This window comes from Papaver somniferum, chromosome 4 (assembly GCF_003573695.1).
Source record: "Papaver somniferum cultivar HN1 chromosome 4, ASM357369v1, whole genome shotgun sequence".
Taxonomy (NCBI): Eukaryota; Viridiplantae; Streptophyta; class Magnoliopsida; order Ranunculales; family Papaveraceae; genus Papaver; species Papaver somniferum.
Genome location: NC_039361.1, coordinates 154,110,395 through 154,131,044, shown reverse-complemented (window position 1 = coordinate 154,131,044; position 20,650 = coordinate 154,110,395). Strand labels below are relative to the sequence as shown.

The window sequence follows — 20,650 nt, the reverse complement described above, 5'->3', positions numbered from 1 at the left end:
TTCAAGCGCGTTATTTTCAATCATGGGTTTATGTAGTTAATGGCTATGATGCTCCCATTGTGGCAGTAGGGAATGTGAACGTTCCAAAAAACATTGGTGAATACAATGCTGCCGAGATACTTGCTGCAAAGCAAAACTCCGAAGGTTTGAATGCCATCATACATGCCATTACCCCAGATCTTCAGCACCATGTGACCACGTGCACTAGGTCTATAGATGTTTGGGATATCTTAGAAACCATATTCGAAGGTAATACCAGTGTAAAGGAAGCTAGGCTTAAAAACCTTAATTCCGATTGGGAAAACCTTCGTATGGCAGATGAAGATTCATTTGATGAGTTTAATCACAAAGTGTCTGAAATTGTTAATGCATATTTTGCATTGGGTAAGACTATTCCTGAAAAGGACATTGTGATGAAAATTCTCAGATCGCTGCCATCTAGATACGATTCTAAGAAGCATGCCATCGTTGAAGGAAATAACCTTGATGCTCTTTCCAAAAACACGTTGGTTGGAAAGCTAAATATCTTTGACCATGAGCACACATCCAAAATTGGAAAGGATGTTGCCTTCAAAGTACAAAAGAACACTAAATTACTTGACAAAATTAAAGGTGTTTATGTCTTTGAGGATGATCTTTCTGAGACTGATTCATCAGATGAAGATATTGACAAATAAATCTCTATGATCACAAGACAGTTTAGGGATCTTCTATTGAAGAGAAGTAAACGGTTTTCAAGAGACAAACCTAGGTCGTCAGTTAAACCTCACAATCGCGTTCCTTCTAAAAACAGGGATGCTGAACGAGGCTGATGACGAGGATATGCCACAGTGCTTTAAGTGTAAAGGTTTTTCTCATTTTGCGAATGAGTGTCCAAATCGTAGAAAATACACTGGAAACAAAGGTCTTGCTGCAACTCTTCATGAAATGTCTGATCATTATGATTCCAATGAAGACGAAAAATCAAGTGTTGCACTTCTTTGTGAAAATATCGATTTTAATAACTGTAGCACTACATACATCAATCTTGATATTCTTCCAGAAAGAAACTTAGCCAATCTGGAAGAAGAAATTAACCTTTCTGTTGGAAACTCTCTGTCTGATTTTTTAAGTTCCACTTTGTGCCTAGCAGCTTGCACATCTCGGGAGTCCATATCAGCATATCCATTGACATGTTCTTATTGTTCACTCAAGGGTCGTGAACTTTCAAAGTGTTTCAAGTATAAAAAAAAGATGAGACATGTCAAGAGGCTTCAACAAAGAGAAAATCTCCTAACAAACAAGCCCAAACTTGTTCAAAAAATAGCTGAGGTATGTAAGATTTTATCCTCTTCAAAGAAGTTGGTTTGCAAAGATAGGTCAAGACCACTAGATAAAATAATATGGTCTAAACACTTTGATATACAGGGATCTATGAATTCCTTTCAAAAGGTTCATGGTGGACAAATTGTTGTTCACCACAACACAACTTAATTGTGTTGTTTTTGTGCATCTTGTCTCATGTGCCTGATTAAAAGAGACAAGAACTTGCACACCTCGGGCTTAAAAAAAAAAAAAAATTGTTTTACTTTTCTTAGATTTTCCGTATGATTTGGAATTCTTTCATATCTAATTGATATTGGAAGGAACCTCCCTGTTTATCAAAAGAGGATTATTCTCGACTATTCCACTCTCTTCAGGGTCGTGAATCGAGCGTGCGCGAACCTATATGGTTAAAAGGTTCCATAACCCTACATTTCTTTTTCCTTCTCTGAAACTCTTTTCATCTTAAGACTTCTTGTTGAGTTTATATTGTGATTTCCTCTCACAAACCCATATACGTATGGAGACTCCAATCATCATATGTTCTGATGGAAAAGATATTAATATGATTGTTAAGCCATCAATCATGAAGGAAAAAGAAAAATCTCTGTTCCTCCAACTTTGAAAAGAAAAAGAAGGAATGTGAGGAAGCCAAGAGTTGTTCCTACAAATTCTCAGAAGTTTTATGATATTCTTGAAGAGTTGAAGGAAGCAAGGAAGCAGATTTAGAAAATAAAGGCTTTTGTTGTGAGAACTCTCGAAATTCAGAAGGCACTGGTTCGACATCTTCAGCCTAAAAGGTTCGTTGGAATCGACTCCTTTCTCCATGAACCCTATGTACCTATGGTTGTTCAGGACAAGGAGTTCGGGGACGATAAAGAATTCTTCAGAGGTCTCAATGTCTAGTAAATCTTCTTTTTATGTTTTTAGAAGAATAACTAGGATTTGGAATATCCATTATCGTGAGTACACATAGCTATGTCCAACGATTTTCATCTTCACTGTTTTTAGATTTATTTATTTAAATTCTAAGTATTTTTTTGGAAGATGATTTTTGCAATTTTAATCTTTATGATTTTATATATTGCAAATTGTTATGGGATATATTGTTTACGTCCGTGAACCTGTGACTGTCCCATACTTGTTCAAAAGTTATGTCTATTATGCCGATATGAATGTATTGATGGTAGATAGAATGAACTTTTGACATTACAGAAGTTAAAGCCTTTTTTATGTCATGTTTTGATAAAAAGAAAGGATAAAACTTTTGGTTACAAGGATTAAGTCTATTATATGTCATTGTGCAAATAGTGATGAAAAATAAAATAAATCCTTGTCTATTCCGCAGTATTTGGTCGATCTCCAATCCAAAATCTTTGTGCATATACTGTGTTGTTCCATAAGGTCTCTTATGTTGAGCACAATCGACTGAGTTGTTCATTCTTGTGATTAACTTGGTTGTTGCTCCGTAAGGTTCCCTGTGTTGAACATGATCAACTAAATTAATCATTCTCTTTTGGTTATTTTAGTTGTTGCTCCATAAGTTCGCTTATGTCGAGCATGACCAATTAAATTGATCGCTTTTGTGGTTAATTTGGTTGTGTATTCCAATTGAATTAATCATGGATTTTCTTGTGATTAATTTGGTTGTTATTTTTCGATTGAACTAACTATGGGTTCTCTTGTGGTTATTTCAACTAAATTTTTTTGATACAAATTCATGTTTTCATGTGATTTGGTTTTCCAAAGAAATCCTTCTTTTTTGTGAAAGTAAGGTCGCTTTTGTTGTTCCTTCGGGGATGACATTTATGGGGGAGAGTTCTTTTGAACTTGTGCTTAATTTCCAAATATTTGTGGGGAGTGCGGCCGTGGAATTTTTTAGGGGTTATCTTGTATCTCCATTAACTCCTTGATGAATGCATTTAGCTCCGGCTTTATGATTGCATCTAAATTTGTTGGTATGTTAATACACCTTTTGGTCATGGTGTATCTCCGTGGAAATTTCATTAGGATCCCACTAATTTTCGTACCTTTGCCAATTTTTTTGACAAAAAGGAGGAGAATTAATGTGTAGTTCACACTACAAATACATATGGTTTACGGATCATTATGTAAGGGGGAGTGGTTTTCATGTTGAGATATATATTGACTAAGGGGGAGTGATGCATATCACCATAGTGTTATTGTCAAAGTTGTGATACAATTGAACTTTGATGATGTATAATAATACTATGACACTGTATAACAATGATTGAGAGCATTTTATTTTCTCATTGTTATAGCTACGGATCTTCAACAACTGTGATGTTGAACTTACAACCTTTAGGATCATGGAGTACTTGGAAGTGACAAAGATTTCGAGTCGCGTTGAAGATGCCAAGGAGATCAAGCATGTGGATAAGAAGCTACATTTTTTTAATCTTTTTTGTAATCCATATGTATTAATAGTTTTGTCACTAAAATTGACAAAGGAGGAGATTTTTAGAGCATTGCTAGGTCAAACTAGCATGCGTGTTATCTCAAGCATGTTTGTCAATGTTAGTGATCAAAACTATAAGTCTTGATTTCTAACCTATTTGTAGATGTCTCGGACTAGGACATAGATAGTGTAGTCGAGCTTAAATCTCTCGACGTTCATCTTTTGAAGACGAAGAACTACTAAAGGGTTCTTGTGGAACTTTTTCGACAAAAGGTATGTGTATACTTGAACTTATCTTTCACTTGGAAAGTCTATTTATACTATCTCCTATATTGAGAAATAAGCCGTGTTACGATATAGTTTTCTCTATACACATTTGAGATTTCGAGATGAGTATATCTCGCTTATATATTTCTCGAAATATGTGTTGGTAAGATTTCACTTCGACCGAGTTCATCTTATATCATGAGCAAATTGCCGAGTAACATATTACATGGTTTGTGTGATACAATAATTTGGTGTAAGACTTGGAAGGTTTCAATAATGATTATTTCAATATCTTGAAAATTGCTTTGATGCTAATAATGTGTGAAAACGTCTATTGTCATTATAGAAGAATGTTTCAATGATTGAAATAAAGAGTTGTTGATGTAACCATCTTTGAATATAAGTATATATGGTGTGTTCGCACATTAATGTATAAGTCCATAAACCGGAAGCCAAGAGTATGCACATGTGTGTATACAAAATTGGTGAAGGAGATAGGTTAGGTATGCGTACCCGTAGGCATATTGGCGGAAGTTCTCAAAACGATAATTTCTACTGAGTTTGGTTTTGGAAAAACTCTTAACTATTTACCTTAATTATGCGTACCCGTATGCATACTGGCGGAAGTTTTTAAGCCGAAAATTTCTGCTGAGTTTAGAAAATTTACAAACTCAAAACCGGTTGCTTAATTACGCATACCCGTATGCATATTTAAGATGGTTACGTTGTCAAATCGATCAAGTCCATGAACTTAAACATTTAAATCATAAGGAATGTAATCTTTGCAAACCGTGGCTATAATGTTCATGATTGATTCAAGTGAATCAAACCGATTTGATTTCAATTGTGTTTTCTAAACAATTGAACAACTCTTAACTAGTTTCATTTGAGTCATTTGAACTAGTTATGGTTAAGATGAATAAGGTTGATATGAGAGTAATCATATGGCTAACCACAGTTAACTATTGGTGAACCAACATGGTGTACACGTTTAGGTACGATTAGATAAACCTAAATGAGGGTACATTTCATTTGTGTCTAACAAGTTAAGTTCGATATTTTATATCTCTGATAGGCAAGATAGCAAAGTAATCACAAAAAAACTTCGTCTCATCATTTGTGATTCTACAACAACTTGTTTCGCTAGTCGATTAAGTTTATGGTGAGGTGATTGATAATACTAGACTGTTCTTCGGGAATATAAGTCTGGTTTGTCAATTGGTTCTTGTTCACCTTGATTATCAAAAGACGGAACAAAAACTCTTGGGTATTTCTGTGGGAGATAGTTTTATTCAATCCTATAGACTTTTCAGTGTGAGATAGATTTGTATATCAAGTCTTCGACTTTGGGTCGTAGCAACTCTTAGTTGTGGATGAGATTAGCTAAGGGAATCAAATGTGTAGTATCCTGCTGGGATCAGAGACTTAAGGAGCGCAACTGTACCTTGAATCAGTGTGAGATTGATTAGGGTTCAACTACAGTCCAGTCCGAAGTTAATTGGTAGTAGGCTGGTGTCTGTAGCGACTTAATACAACGTGGTGTTCAATCTGGACTAGGTCCAGGGGTTTTTCTGCATTTGCGGTTTCCTTGTTAACAAAATTCTGGTGTATGTGTTATTTCTTTTCCGCATTATATTTTTTTATATAATTGAAATATCACAGGTTGTGCGTTAAGATCAATCAATTAGAATATCCAACCTTTGGTTGTTGATTTACATTGATTGATACTTGAAAATTGGTCTTTAGTACCGTTCAAGTAACTCCTTTTATATTCAATCAGTCTCGCATATTTCTATTTGCTGATTGCAGATTCAATTAAGAGTTAGAGATATTATACTCTTTGATATACTTAAATCTAGACTGAGTCTGACTGTCTAGAAAGTGTATTGGAGTAAGTCCTCTCAGATTGCCAAACGAATTATTGGGTGTGGTTGTTAGACCCCCGCATTTCACTTTGTACTTAAGAGAATTTTCGTTCAGATTTTTGCAGTTGGTTCATTAATGCCAGTAGTGGCACAATATGTTATGTTTTAGAAATCACCTAAAATATAACCAAGAGTCATTTTGCATCAGTCTCGAGTGATAAAGTTGTGATCTCGTCGAGATATTCGGTTTCGGTTCTCAAAATGAATCTTTCAATATCGGAGAGACAAGATCTAGCCAAAAAACTTTCCCAAACGTTCAAGATTTTGCCGAGACGGGATAGCAAGATGACGGGCAGTATAGAAACTTTAATATAAAAATTAAAAATCAACTTTAAAAAGCTCGATTTTATTGATAATTATTATGGGAAACCCACTTTTGATTACGGTAAAGCCAATTTCAGGATGGATTAAAGAAAATCTCTCCCCTAATAATTTTTATTTAATTTTTCTTCAATTAATTAAGCCTAATTAATGAGGTATGTGCACAATCTGATCATCAGAGATCGAGATGATTTTATATGGATTTTGTAATCGCTTGATTAAGTAATTAAGCTCAGTTAATTGAGAAATGGTCTCTTGCCACGTACAAGTTAGTCTTAAGCTAGGGTCAGCTTTGGAATGCAAATGTGAGAAGGGATCATTTATATTCACCGCATGTCTTGGCTCTTACAATTCTCTTTGAGTTTTGGTCGAACATGTTCTCGAGGCCTCTCCGGTCTATCATATGATTACTTTTTCGCTACCAGACAGTGTTATACATCAGATGGAACAATCCAAAGGGAATTCTGGTAGGGCAAAACCAGGTCTGGTGGCCTCTACTTGATAAATTGGGGAAATATTTATACCCACAAATTTCAAGGAAGCATTGATTTTAAAAAACCTCAATTATGTTAATTTAGCATTACCCGCTAAAACTGCTTGAAATTTAGTTCATTCCCAGAATGATCTACGTTTTAAAATTTTGAAATGCAAGTATTTCAAAAATTGTTCTCCCTCTATTGCTCTAAGAGCAAAAATCGCTCTTGAGTATGGAGAATTACTTGTAAAGGGATGAATTTCGTTAATTGTTATGCTTTCTGGAATCTATAGGATCCCTAATGGTGCTCAACCATTATGCTCTGCTTACCCAAATCCTAATTTTCTAGTTTCTGATTTGATTGATAAAGATACTAATAATGGAATTTGGATTTGGTTAATGCTTATTTCACTCCTCATAATGTGCAGATCATTCAAGGTATTAGAGTCCCTTTTTTGGATCATGACAGATTAATCTGGCCATTTTTTTTTCTTAATCATGAAAATTTTATTACTAAAAATATTTACTTACAAAAAAGTCTATAAGACTTAACCAAAGATATAAAAACAAAATACAACCAGATTAAAGGAATTAAAGTCTAAAATATGCGTCTTCCTCATTCTCCGTTCTCCTTAAAAAGCTTGGTTTTTCTTCATAATTATATGACAACTCCCCTGCGTAGCAACACTCCTTCTTAGCCATATTATCAGCTGAAAAATTAGTCTCCCTATAAGAGTATCTGAAAGTGATGTAAGGTATTAATCTTCTTATCCTCTCCCATCTACTCTGGACTATCCATGGCACCTTATTGTTTGAAAAAGCCACTATGACTTCTTTTTAATCCAAACCAAAACAAACTTGTTGATAGCCCCTGACACTATTAAAGCCATCACTTCAGCTAGATAATTAGTAGCTAGTCCAATCCCTCCTGATGCTGCTCCAACACATTCTCATGAGTTAACTCTAGCTACAAACGCCAAACCTGCCAACCCTGGGTTACCTTTTGATGCACCATCACAGCAAATCAAAACTTGATGGACTTCTGGCAATTTGAAGAAAACTTGTTTCACTGTTTCACATGTAGCTTTTATACCTGAAATTCCAAAAACATGAAATATCTGCAGATCATCTACTCTCCCCCACATTTTACCTTTCATTCTGATACTGCTTTCCTTTGTAATTCTCATAATTTTTGTTCGAAGTACTCATTATTAGGTACAACTGCATCATAAATAACTGCATTCCTTAATAGATGGACTATGTCCTTTAGCACCCTTCAGAATCTCCTCAAAGTCCACTGGTTTTGAACATTTGAAGATTTTACTTATCCAGTGCCATATCCTTTCACTGAAATCACATGACCACAGAAGATACTCCATTGTGTCTTGATTGTTTCCACATAGATAACATTTTGAAACAGTGTGGAAACCTTTTTTTTTCTGACAGTTTCTTCAGTAGCACAAGCCCCTCTTAAAATTTTCCATACATTATTAGAAGTGTAAGGGTGAGTACATGGTTGCCATACCTGTTTTTCCCAAGTGACTTCTGGGTGTTTCTTCCTTATCATTCGAGCTGCATTAGCCACAGTAAATGAACCTGTCATATCCTGAGTCCATATTCTTTTATCTTTCCCATGTCTTAAAACTAGCAGTTCATTAGTATCAAAGAAATTAACCATAGCTGCTCGTATGTTCCATTCACCATTTTGTGTCAGATCACTCACCTTTAAATCATACCATCTTCATGTCTTTCAATTATAGCATAATCTTTCACCCATTTGTCCTTCCAGACTGATATACATTTTCCATCACCTACCAACCATTTACTTCCTTCATACATCTCATTCATCACCCATTTGATGCCAGGCCATATGGAAGATTGTTTATAATACTTTATCCATTCACCATTTCTGTCCTTGTACTTTGCCCTCATAAATAAAGTCCATTCTTCATCTTCTATCTTCCATAATAATTTCATTAAGACTGCTTTATTCATTGTTTCCAATCTTCTCAACCCCAACCACCTTCCTCAACCGGTGCATTTACTTCATCCCATTTAACAGTAACTAGTTTCTTCACATTTGGATCTCAAGACCATAAGAAGTTCCTAATAATTTTTTCACATATCAAAATTACTAACTTTGGCCATTTGTACACTGACATTGTGTATATAGGCATGCCGCATAGAACAAACTTAACTAAACTTAATCTTGTAGAGGAAGCTAGGAGTTTACCCATCCATCCAGCCAGCATTTTCTGCATCAGTTCCACCATCCCCCATATATGTTGAGATTTTACTCTTCCAGGACTTAGTATAACACCCAAATACTTATCTGTAAATGAAGATAAGTCAATTTGTAGCAATTTACCCATTCCATGTTTTCTTGATGAAGATGTACCACCCACAAAGCATTTGCTTTTCGCTTTATTTATTTCATGTACAGATGATTGATATTTCATTAGCAGCTCCATCAAATTCTTTAAAGTCTTCTTATTTCCATTACAAAAGATGAAAATATCATCAACAAACATCAAATGAGTTGGTTGGCTTCCCCTTCTTCAGACCATTGGTTGAATTTTGTTGGCTTGCAATAGCTTAGTAATATTTCTACTGAGAACTTCCTCAGCTAGAACAAACAGAATTGGTGATAATGGATCACCTTGTCTCAATCCCCTTCCCCCATCAGAAAATCCACATGGACCACCATTAATTAGAACTTATATTCTGGCAGATTCAAATATTTTCTCCAGCCAATGAATTCCAACTCAAAAAATCCAAATCTTCTTAACACTTCAAAGAGAAAGTCCCAACTCAAGGATTCATAAGCTTGAGTTATATTAATTTTTAATCCTACATTGCCACCCCTCCTTTTAATGTCAAGCTCATTTACCAATTCAGAAGCTAGAATCACTTTTTCATGTATATTTCTTCCTTTTATAAAAGCTCCTTGTTGGCTAGATACTAATATCCCAATGATTTTACCAATTATGTCAGTTATGATTCTTGTAATAATTTTAAAATTGAAATTGGCAAGACCAATTGGTCTGAACTGAACAACTTTTTTGGCTCCTTGTATCCTAGGAAGTAGGAACAATAAGTTTGATTAAAAGCCATTAGGTATGAACTTATTTATCCAACAATACTGTATGGCATCAACCACTTCTTGACCAACTAAATTCCAAGCAAATTTGTAGAAGCACCCTGGAAAACCATCTGGACCAGGAGCACTATTTGCATCCATTCCAAACACTGCATTTTTTATGTCTTCATAAGAAGGAACTTCATCCAAAAATTTATTGTCTTCTTCAGTTAATAATTTTGGGATCACTTCAAAAATATCTTCATCAAACACTACATTCTTCTTTTCAAACTTTTTCTTATAATGAGCAACCAATATACTTGAAAGTTGATCTTAATTGGTAACAATATTACCATCTGCATCCTCCAATTCTGCAATAGTATCATAAGCTTTTCTAACTCTCATAGTTGTGTGAAAGAAAGTTGTATTAGCACCTCCTTCCGTTACCCACTTAACTCTAGCCTTTGCTCTCATCAATTCATTTACTGATTAGAAACTAGTTCTTGTTTACCCCTTGTTGTTACCAATTTGTTCAATAATTCAAGATTTTCAGGATCTGCATCAGACTCCAGTGTAGCAGTCAAAACTTCCTCTTCAATTGTTTTTACTTTAACTCTTAAATCACCAAACACCTCCCAGTTCCACTTTTTAACCAGTTTTTCAATCTTTTAATTTTGCTGATGAAACAATAAGCAGGATATCCAAAACAATCTTCATTCCAAGCATCTTGTATTACTTTATAGAAATATGAATGAGTTGTCCACACATTCTGATACTTGAAGGGTACATTTCCAGGTTTTTGAATAGATGTAACACCCCCTAGTAATGTCCCATGATCTGAAGTCCCTCTAACACCAACTTTATAATTTCATCCTTCATACTTCTCCATCCATTTGATGTTATAAAAAGCTTTATCTAAATCACAGGGTATTCTTTTTCTGCCTGCTCTGCTGTTACACCAAGAATACTGAATTCCAGACCTGTGAGCTTGTATTAAGTTGCAAGACTCAAGACAATCCCTAAACTCCTTCATAGATATTCTTAGGGGACTTCTCCCGCCTTTTTTCTTCACAAGTAAGAACAACATTGAAATCACCAATTATAAGCCAGGGCATCTTCATATAATTTATCAGTAATAGCTCTTCCCATAAAATTCTTCTATCAATAGTAACACATGCTGCATGAATTTCAGTAACTAGCACTTCACCAACTTGTATTGTTATAGCCTGTTTTGTGTTAGAAATTATAGTTGGAGTAGCTAAAGAATTATTCAAAAAAACCCATATATTTACTTTTATGTTTCCACAAGAATTATGTATTATCATGCTGCTCATACCAGGTAATCTTAACTGCTTTATAAAACCACTTGAAACTCTTACTTTAGGTTCTGCAATCCACAACAAAGAAGGATTAAATTGTTTTACTAAATTCCTAATTTTTTCTTTGGCCTGAATTCTTCTCAAGCCTCTGACATTCCAGTATGCAACTCTCATTGAGTATTTGAGTTTTGGGAAGTATTACTCCCCATTCCCATAATTAATTTAACTGAATTATTAGCCTGTTTCTAGTAGTGACATTTGGAAATGCCTTTTTAAACTTACTAGGCTTAGAGATTACCTTAGAAAAATTCTGATCTTGTTTTTCCACCACCTCAATTAGAGCATTGAACTTACTAGGAGAAGCAAACTTATTGACATTTGTACTTATATTATTGAGTTTTCTTGCTTTTGTTTATTTACCAACTTCTTTCCATACTTCTAAATTACCAACTTCAGAATTAATATTTGTCAGAGCTTGTATATTAACTTCTTCACCAACTTCTACCGCTACAGAATTTTTCAGAGCTTGAATAGTACCCTCTTCATCAGCTACTACCACTTCAGATGAAAGAATTGGAGGAATACTCTTTCATACTTCCAATAACTTATCACCAGATAACAAAGGAAACTCCAAAGGTGAATTTAAAACACCAACAAAACCATTATCCTTTTTAGGAGTTTGAATGATCTTCTCAGGAATTCTACAACTCTCCTGATTAGCACTTGATTCAGCATTAGAATTATCAGGTAAACATATATCAAATTTAACAGAATTTTCCTGATTAACTCTTTTTGGAACATATTTCCACTTTTGTTGCTTCAACGGATTATCATTCATCAAGTTATGTTCCTTCCTTTTGATTCTACATTCTGCAACATAATGGCCAACAACCTTACAATGATTACAGTATTTGGGAAGCTTAACAAAACATAATTCCTGCTCAAATTTTCCATACTTGGATTCAACCCATACTTTATTAGGTATAGTTTTTGCAAGATCAATTTCAACTAGAATACTTGCATAAAATCCAGCTTGTTTTTTCATAGTAGTTTCATCAATTCGAATTGGTCTTCCAAACGATTTTCCTATAGCCATTAAAATACTCTCCTTCCAATAATCAATACTTAGCCCGGGAAATGTTACCCATACATAAGCACAAGAATTTTTTTGAAATTCCGGTCTAAAATCCTTCTCCCAATATCTGAGACTTAGGATTTGATTTTCTACCTCCCAATGACCTTCATATATTAATTTCATATCATCTTCATTATCCAACTTGATTATGAAAAAACCTTTACCAATTGGTATAAGTTGAATACTCCCTTTTCTCTTCCATTGTTTTCTCAGAACTGATTCAGCTAATGAAAATTTTAGATGTACTAAATCCAGTCTACCGACCAAACTAAATCTCCATTCTTTCAAACTCTCATAAATTATTTCATCTGGAATAAAGATTGAAGTACTCTCCATATTGATACCAAAAGAGTTTTTATATCTTAAATTTTTTGCTATTTCAAAATATAAAGAATTAGAATTATCCGACATGTTTATTGCGGATTCAGATACTAAAATTAACCATTGATTCGCCTGAAGGAATTTAATACAACTCTATACTTGATTCTCACCTGAATTAATGATGATAAACGAAGATCGAGAAGAAAAAAATTCGCCAATTTTTGACCCTAGTCGCAGAGCTCAACTCAGACCGATTCCCCAAGGGTTTGATCTTTAATTACCAGCAATTAAATTAGTCTGGCCATTTTCTAAAAGTGGTCAATTCACTGTCAAAACAGCTTATAAGCTTTTGTATGATCAATATGATTTTATTCATAATCCTCAAACCAAAACCCTTTATACAAGTCTCTTTGGAAGCTTCCAGCGCCTCCCAAAGTTCAGTTATTTGCTTTTAATTCTATGAGAATATTTTACTTGTTAAGACTATTATTTGTAGGTATAATAACTCTCATGACGTGAACTGTAATTTGTGTGGTACTCTGGTGTTTGAAACTCCTGGGAATTTCATTTTTCTTTGTCTTTTTGCTGAGGCAGTTTGGGATTTAACCTCCTTTTGTAATGAAGTTGCACAGGTTATGGATTCTACTATGAATCTAAAACAGTGGTTTGGACATTGGTTATCCTCCATGCCCTTAAAGATAAAACTGTTGTTGTGTTCTCAATTGCTTGGAGTATATGGAAGGATAGGTTTTCCTTAGTTTTCCAGGGAAGAAACTTAAAGCCTAGCACTACTGCGAGACTAGATCTTAAGCTTGCGACTGACACATAATCCTATCTTAGAAATCAACTTGTTGTTCACGTACTTGCCAATGAACCTTCAGTTGGAAATGACCTAAATTATTTAGTTTCTTCCTTGCCAGATGATTATATTATTGTTTACAATGATGCATCTTTTGACATTAATATTAATGTATCGGCATCTGGTTTGATTATGAATGATACAGCAGGGAACTACATTGGATGCAAACCCATTCCAAGAGTAGCTAGGAATGCTGAAGAAGCTGAATGTTTAGCCTTACTGGAAGCTTGTATTTGGGCGAAAGAAAGGAACAATAGGAAAATATGCTTCATCAGCGATGCTCAATTAGTAGTAAGTTCTTTCAATTCTAATAATAACTAGTTGTTATGTTACAATAACACTATTTCATATGATTTCAAGTTAATTCAATCCTATTTTTCATTTTCTAAAGTTGATTTTATTAAAAAATCTCAATACCATGGCTGATACAGCAGCTAAGCACTGTAATAAATTTAGAGTACATGGAGAATGATGGGGGTACCATCCCAACTTTCCTATTGCAACATTTGTAATTTGTTTGATGTCATTCATTTTTTCTTAGCAAAAAAAAAGACATAAAAGGTGGAAAACAAACATAATGGTGAACTTCTTTCCCGTGAGTACCGTGTCTTTTGAAATTGCAAAGTATTGAATTTGGATTACGCTATCTAATATAATTTTTTTGGTTAGCAAGAGTAATATGGAAAATCAAAATAAAAACGATTATTAATGGGAGAAAAACCTTTTATAATCCATCCAACAATCATATTTTCCTCTAGCAAAAGTAGCTTTCCCCTTAAAATTGTCATTTTATTCATGTTGCAAAGTCCTATATAAATAAAGCTCACACGTTGAACGGAGAGGAAAACCTTGTTTCCTATTAGCCGAAATAGGCCTTTTTTGAGTTTTGTGAAACGAACGTTTTGGTGAAGACACTTTGGCAACGTATGATTGGTTTAAAAAGAATAGGAAAAAGATTTAACAAAATAAAAAAAAATAAAGGAAATCAAATTCAATTTGGAATTCATGACGTGACAATATTTAGGTGAGGACACTTGGCAACGTATGCTTAGTTTAAAAATTACAAAAGAAAAAGAAAAACCTAACTTACCGTGTTTAGAATTTTATGGACGTCCAAATTTAATTTGGAAATAGAGTATCTATCATGTTAGGACTCTTTTTTTCCAAATTAATATATGAAGGGGAAAAAAATCCACATATTTTATGCGAAAATGAAATAGATAATTTAAACCTGCACATATTCTGCACCTATTGAATGTATTTGTCCAGCCACGCCAAATCAAAAATACATTTCCACGGGGCGGGGTGAAGCCCTATGCACACCAAATGAAAAATGCAACGCCACGGGGCAGGGCGAAGCCCCGTGCACACCAAGTTAAAAGAAAAAAAATGTCTGATGCGTAGCACGGGCACAAATTTAGTTAAATTATAAACATGTTACAATGGGAGAGTTCAAATTATTCTAAAATCTCCATTGTCTTCATCAAATTCTTGATTAAGTGGTATAAAATTGGAAATAATAATTTTGAAAATCTCATCGAGAAACGACTGTCAATATATCTCGATCCAAAAATGCTAAAAAGTCAGAAGAGAGTTAGAGGCGATTTTCTGGCGACATTGACTTTGGTCAAGATTATTTTTTCTCAAGGATTTTCTCTTCTGATCTTGATCTGCAGTTTTCTTGCTGGTTTTCTGGTTTAGATGACTGGTGTGGGTTAGTCTAATTCTTTCTTGTGTTTCTTTCTGTAGTGTTATCTTTCTTCTTGGTGGTGATTATTTCCTTGATGTTGGTTATGATACTTTAGGGTTAGGGCTTGATTTTGGTAATAATGGTCGATCTGATTCAGTGAAAATTTGTACTGCTGAGATTCCTTCTGAAGGTAGGATGAATTGGTAAGGGCTTTTTGATAATGATAAAGAGGAAAATCGTAATGATATTCCTCTGTATTTTTATGAATCTCAGATTTTTAATGGAGAATCGGCGATGGTGGTTGATACTGTTATTTTGGTTGAAGATATCATGAAGTGTAAGAATTGGTAACTGGTTGTTGTGTGGGTCGTAAATTACTTTTTATGTTAGTGAAAAACACAGTCAAGAGGGTTTGGAAATTGAAAGAGGATTTCCATATGACAATTCATGGTGATGCTGTAATGCCCTGTCTTTTTAGTTACCTTTCCGGGTCGGATTTTAACGAGTTAGCTTAGATTATTGTTTATTATTTCCTAACCTAAGTGTGTTGCTTTAACTAGAAAGTTAGGGTGTGAATATAATCACCTAAATAGGAGGAAAATAAAGAGACATTTAAAGTTAAAATAAATAATAAAAATGTTTAATTATTGTTAGTAGTATTATAACCAAGATTAGGAGAGAGAATTTGATATTAGAAAACCAAAGGTTAAGGAAAATAAGGAGATGAAGCTAATGTTTCTTTTAGAGAAGAAGGTTATGAAAATCAATAGAGGATCAATCTAATTGAGGTAGAATGTGAAACTCTTTCACTTTTGGTGTTTATCTTTGGTATTTATTTCGTATGCCTTTGTATTTTTAGGTTTCTGAAATTTAATTGAATAAATATATATCTTACTGATGATCAAGATTCAAATTTTCCTACGCAAATTCACCGTTGAATATTCCTTGTAATTTGGATTGTGATTTCTGAAATTCTGGACAGATTCGCTTTGTTGTGGTTTTGATGTTCTTAAGTAGTCTTGATGTTAAAATGATTTGAGGTCTTAATGAAAATTGTAGATAAACATCTTATCTTTCATTTTTCTTTGGAATTTCTCAATTTGAGATTAATATGAATTTACTGTGAATAATATGATAATATGATGTTATCTGCCTAATTTTTAGAATGATCATATAAAACAAATATCTTTTGTTTGAGCCGTTGGTTTGGTATGAATTCTGGATATGTTATATAATAATGTGTCAAGAATGTTCCTGTAAAATTTGAGGATGATCAGATAAATTTATAGCCATGAAACACTTAATGTAATATGGTTGCAGTTAGTTTGTTTGATTAAATGCTTGAAAAAAATTCATGTTTTTAAGCCATGGTTGTTTTTTTTTTTTTTGATCATCTGATGCTTGTGTTGTTCGTGAAAATGATTTTCAAAATAAAATGAGTTCGTGTTTTACCGTTAGATGTAATATGGTTTCATGCTAATGGCGGGTAATGATCCTCGAAAGTTAAATGGGTAATGGTCCCCATGGGAACTTGTGTTTCCCGACCATCGATGGCGGCTGTCCATGCCGGTAAATGATAGGTGGATGTACGAACCAAGGTTTTCGTACCGTGAATGATACGGGTAACGATCTCTGAGAGCATATGGGTATGATCCCTATAAGAACTTTTGTTCCTGACCATCGATGGAGGTTGTCCGTGCCGATAAACGATAGGTGGGTGTACGAACCAAGTTTTTAGTACCGTGAACTCATGGTTACTTGTTGTGATGACAATATTAATTTGTGAATCATGTGTTGAAATCTAGATTATATGATTTGTTGGAAATCATAATTGGTGTTATGAACTCGTGTGCAAAATATAATTCAATGAATTGTTGAACTCAAGTGTGAACTTATGTGGATGAATTGTGAATTGATGTGTTAAATCCCAAATGGATGATTAGTTGACAATAATAATGGTATTGTGGACTCATGGTTTGTTGGTGATAATATTAATTTGTGAATCGTGTGTTGAAATCTCTATTGAATGATTTTTGGAAACCTTATTGGATTTACGAACTCAATAATTGAAACACGAATTGAAGTATTTGTAGGAAACATGAATAATGTTGTGAACTCATGTGTGAAATCTAATTGGTTAAATTGTTGACAATAATATTGGTATTGTGAACTCTTGATTGAACAATTAAATTGGATTATTTGTAGAAATATTATTGATATAGTGAAGTCTTGTTTCAGAATCCTAATTAGACGGTCTGTTATAAATATTATTGGTATTGTGAATCCATGATTGAGGAAACGAGTTAAATGATTTATTGAAAATAATACTTGTGTGGTAATATTGATGATTGAATATATGTATCATTGATTGCTTGAAAATCATGTCGTATACCCCATGTTGTATGTTACTTGATTCATTCATATTTTTATGTGTGTCTTGAGATTGGGAATGCATTCTATTAAGCTGTCATATCACCCCAATTGACATCCTTGCAGATTTCTTGGAAGTTGGAAGTGGAAACTAAGAAGATAGTTTAATCATTGTATTGTCTTATTGTATTGCTTGAAATGTAATTTGAAATAATATGTTTGTTGAAAATGTTGTTAAAGATGATAATCGAATTCATATGTTTAAATTCATGTTAGGGAAGTTAAATTACGTTTGTTGTACTAAAATTAGAAGACTTATATAAATAAGTCTCTTTCCGACCCGTAACGCTTCGAGTTCGGATCTCTATACGGGTTTGACCCTCGTATGGAACTCGGGGTGTTACAGATGCAGCATATGTTTTTGAATTTTCAAATGATGAAGATAAAACTACTGCTCTGGAGCATGGAGTATTTTTCATTGCTAATCAACTTTTTTTGGTTAGGGGCATGGACTCCTCACTTGGAGAAAGAGATAGCTGAGTTGAAGACAGTTCCGGCCTGGATGAACTTTCACAATGTTCCTCTTCATATGTAGAATCCTAAAGGATTGAGTATCATTGCTAGTTTATTGGTAAGCCGCTTAAACTTGATAAGCAAACAACACAAAGAACTCGAATGAGTTATGCTAGAGTTTGTGTGGAAATTGTACCTTCTTGTACTTTTTCTGCTATTATGTCTGTTATTTATTTTATTTTATTTTTGGGGGGTGGGGTGGGGGGGGGGGGTCGGTGGGTGGTGAGTTGCGGGGACGTATTGATATTTCAGTGGAATACCCCTGGAAACCTCTTAAATGCACTTTTTATAATACTTTTAGACATTCTCTGAACTTAAGATTGTTGTGGATAAGGGTGTAAGATCAAATGTGAAGAATGCTAAAAGTACTAAGGAAGTATGGATTAGGAAGTCTGTTTAAAGAAATATAAGTTCTAACTCAGGTAAAGATGATAGTCTTATGGAAACTATTTTTACTGAGTCTGAATGTGTAGATGCTATTATAGAAGAGACTACTCAATACATAGTAGAGTCTACTTCAAAAAATCAGTAAGTGGTAGGTGGTAAAAAAGATAGAGGAAATTCTTTGAATCCTTCTTATATAGAAGTTCCAGTGGCTATTTCCAATCAATTTTCTCTACTTGGAGAGGGCAGTTCGCAGGCAGTGCAGATGTAAGTTGTAGCAAGTCATAAAGGTGTTTTATCTGATTCTACCAATCTGGTGGAGCAAAGGGTGGAAGCTTATGAATAGGAAACAAAGCTGTCTTCTGTAAGTAAGTCTCACTTTTCTCGGAAGGATAATGTCCTTGGAGTTTCTAAGGCTCCTTTGTAAGTTTCATACACTAAAAAGTCTGATAGGGGTTCTAAAAATCCCAACCTCCCGCCGATGTTTAAGACTGGATGTTGGAATTTAAGGAGTCTTAATGACCCTTTAAAACAAATAGCTTCTAGTAATCTTATTAAGAATAATAATTTATCTTTAGTAGGTTTGATAAAGACCCATGTGATTGAGAATAATGTAGTAGTATTAGAAGAAGAATAATGGCTTATTGGAAATTTCTGGATGACTAAATCAATAATGGCTTTGGTAGAATTTGGATTGATGGGGATCCTGTTAAAATTTAGTGTTATTCAATCCTCCCACCAAGTTAACTTCGAACTGGAAAGTAGTTAATCCCTAACCAAGTCTCACAAGATTAAGGTACAATCGCGTTCCTTACGCCTATAGAACCACGCCAGATTCTGCGCACTTGATTCCCTTAGCTGATCTGACTCACAACTAAGAGTTGCTACGACCCAAAGTCGGAGACTTATAAACAAACATGTCTCACACAGATAAGTCTATTCTGATAGATAAATTTTTCTGCCAAAGAAGTACCTATGAAGTTTTGTTCTGTCTTATGATAAATCAAGGTGAACATAAACCAATTGATAATCCGGTCTTATACTCCCGAAGAGCAGCCTAGAAATATCAATCACCTTACAATCACTTAACTATATGGTGGTAGAAGAAGTTACCGCGGAATCACAAAGTCTGAGATGAAGAACTTTGTGAATACTTTTTATATCTTACCTACGGGAGAAAAATCTCGAACAAATCTTAGAGAAGATAATGCTCAACACGATATAACAAGTAAGATAAGAATACACAACTACAGAGAACATAGTTGGATCTGGCTTCACGAATCCCAAATGAAGTTTTCAAGTCGTTAACCTCATAGGGTTTTGGAAAAACCTAGGTTAAAGGAGAATCGACTCTATTTTGCAAATAGGACACATGAAAGTGTCGGGATTAGGTTTTCCAGTTGCTAGAGTTCTCCCTTATATAGTATTTCAAATCAGGGTTTGCTTATAATCAAAGATAAGATAGCTTAGTAACAAAGCATTCAATATTCACCGTTAGATACATTCCTGATCTAAGATTCAAGATAAGTCTACTTTAAAATAAAGCAATCAATCTCCAACACTAGATGATCTTAGCTTGTTACACACAAATGAAATATACCTTCATTTAGATATAGGTAACCGTACCTAAACGTGTATATTGATTTGGCTCAATAACAGTTAACCGAAGTTAGCCATATGAACACTTTTGTATTAACCACATTCATCTAACACTTATAGATCAAATATGATGATCAATCAATCATGAAAGATAATCAAATGAATCTAATTGTGTTTCGAACAGAGTTGTTCAATTTTTCACTATCTCATAGAAATATATATGAAAAAATTGAAACAAAATAGGATTGATTACTAATTGTACAAAGTACTTATACAAGAATCAATTTATGAATATTAAGCCACGGTTTGCAAATATTACATTCCTTAATTCGTAAATGGTTAGTTCATGAGTATGAGAATCATACTTAACCGATTTTAGAATTTAGCCACTATGTTCGCAAACCAGGTATGCAAACAACAGCTCCGGACCTTGGCCTTGTCTAGCCGTTCGCAAACTAGGTATGCAAACAGTTGTCCCGGACCTAACTCAGGTAGAACCTTTCGCATACTAGGTACGCAAACAAGGTTCCCATACCTGAATCATAACAATACATTTCGCATACTATGTATGCATACCGTGTTGTATCCATACATGGTTAATTGTTCTAAACT

General features: G+C 34.2%; 2 protein-coding genes across 2 annotated transcripts; both read right to left on the bottom strand.

Annotated features, from left to right (window-relative positions):
* Nucleotides 1-9,419: 9,419 nt before the first annotated feature.
* Nucleotides 9,420-10,262, bottom strand: LOC113273318. Its single transcript, XM_026523058.1, has 3 exons — nucleotides 10,142-10,262; nucleotides 9,853-9,958; nucleotides 9,420-9,786 (listed from the first exon to the last, which is right to left on the bottom strand). Exons 1-3 carry the CDS (start codon nucleotides 10,260-10,262, stop codon nucleotides 9,420-9,422), a joined length of 594 nt encoding a protein of 197 aa, XP_026378843.1.
* Nucleotides 10,263-10,807: 545 nt separating this feature from the next.
* LOC113273316 lies at nucleotides 10,808-12,578 on the bottom strand. Its single transcript, XM_026523057.1, has 3 exons — nucleotides 11,720-12,578; nucleotides 11,528-11,665; nucleotides 10,808-11,175 (listed from the first exon to the last, which is right to left on the bottom strand). The coding sequence occupies exons 1-3, from the start codon at nucleotides 12,576-12,578 to the stop codon at nucleotides 10,808-10,810; spliced, it is 1,365 nt and encodes a 454-aa protein (XP_026378842.1).
* Nucleotides 12,579-20,650: the final 8,072 nt, after the last annotated feature.

What these genes read in the sequence shown, in the direction of transcription:
- LOC113273318 (XM_026523058.1), bottom strand. Translation starts at nt 10,262, where the DNA reads ATGAGAGCAAAGGCTAGAGTTAAGTGGGTAACGGAAGGAGGTGCTAAT. An exon ending in AGAATTGGAGGATGCAGATG is followed by an intron (nt 9,959 to 10,141) that starts GTAATATTGTTA and finishes TAAAAAATGCAG; the next exon opens with TGTTTGGAATGGATGCAAAT. An exon ending in GAAGTGGTTGATGCCATACA is followed by an intron (nt 9,787 to 9,852) that starts GTATTGTTGGAT and finishes CCTACTTCCTAG; the next exon opens with GATACAAGGAGCCAAAAAAG.
- LOC113273316 (XM_026523057.1), bottom strand. Translation starts at nt 12,578, where the DNA reads ATGGAGAGTACTTCAATCTTTATTCCAGATGAAATAATTTATGAGAGT. An exon ending in GGAGTTTCCTTTGTTATCTG is followed by an intron (nt 11,666 to 11,719) that starts GTGATAAGTTAT and finishes TTTCATCTGAAG; the next exon opens with TGGTAGTAGCTGATGAAGAG. An exon ending in AGAAGTATGGAAAGAAGTTG is followed by an intron (nt 11,176 to 11,527) that starts GTAAATAAACAA and finishes TGTGGATTGCAG; the next exon opens with AACCTAAAGTAAGAGTTTCA.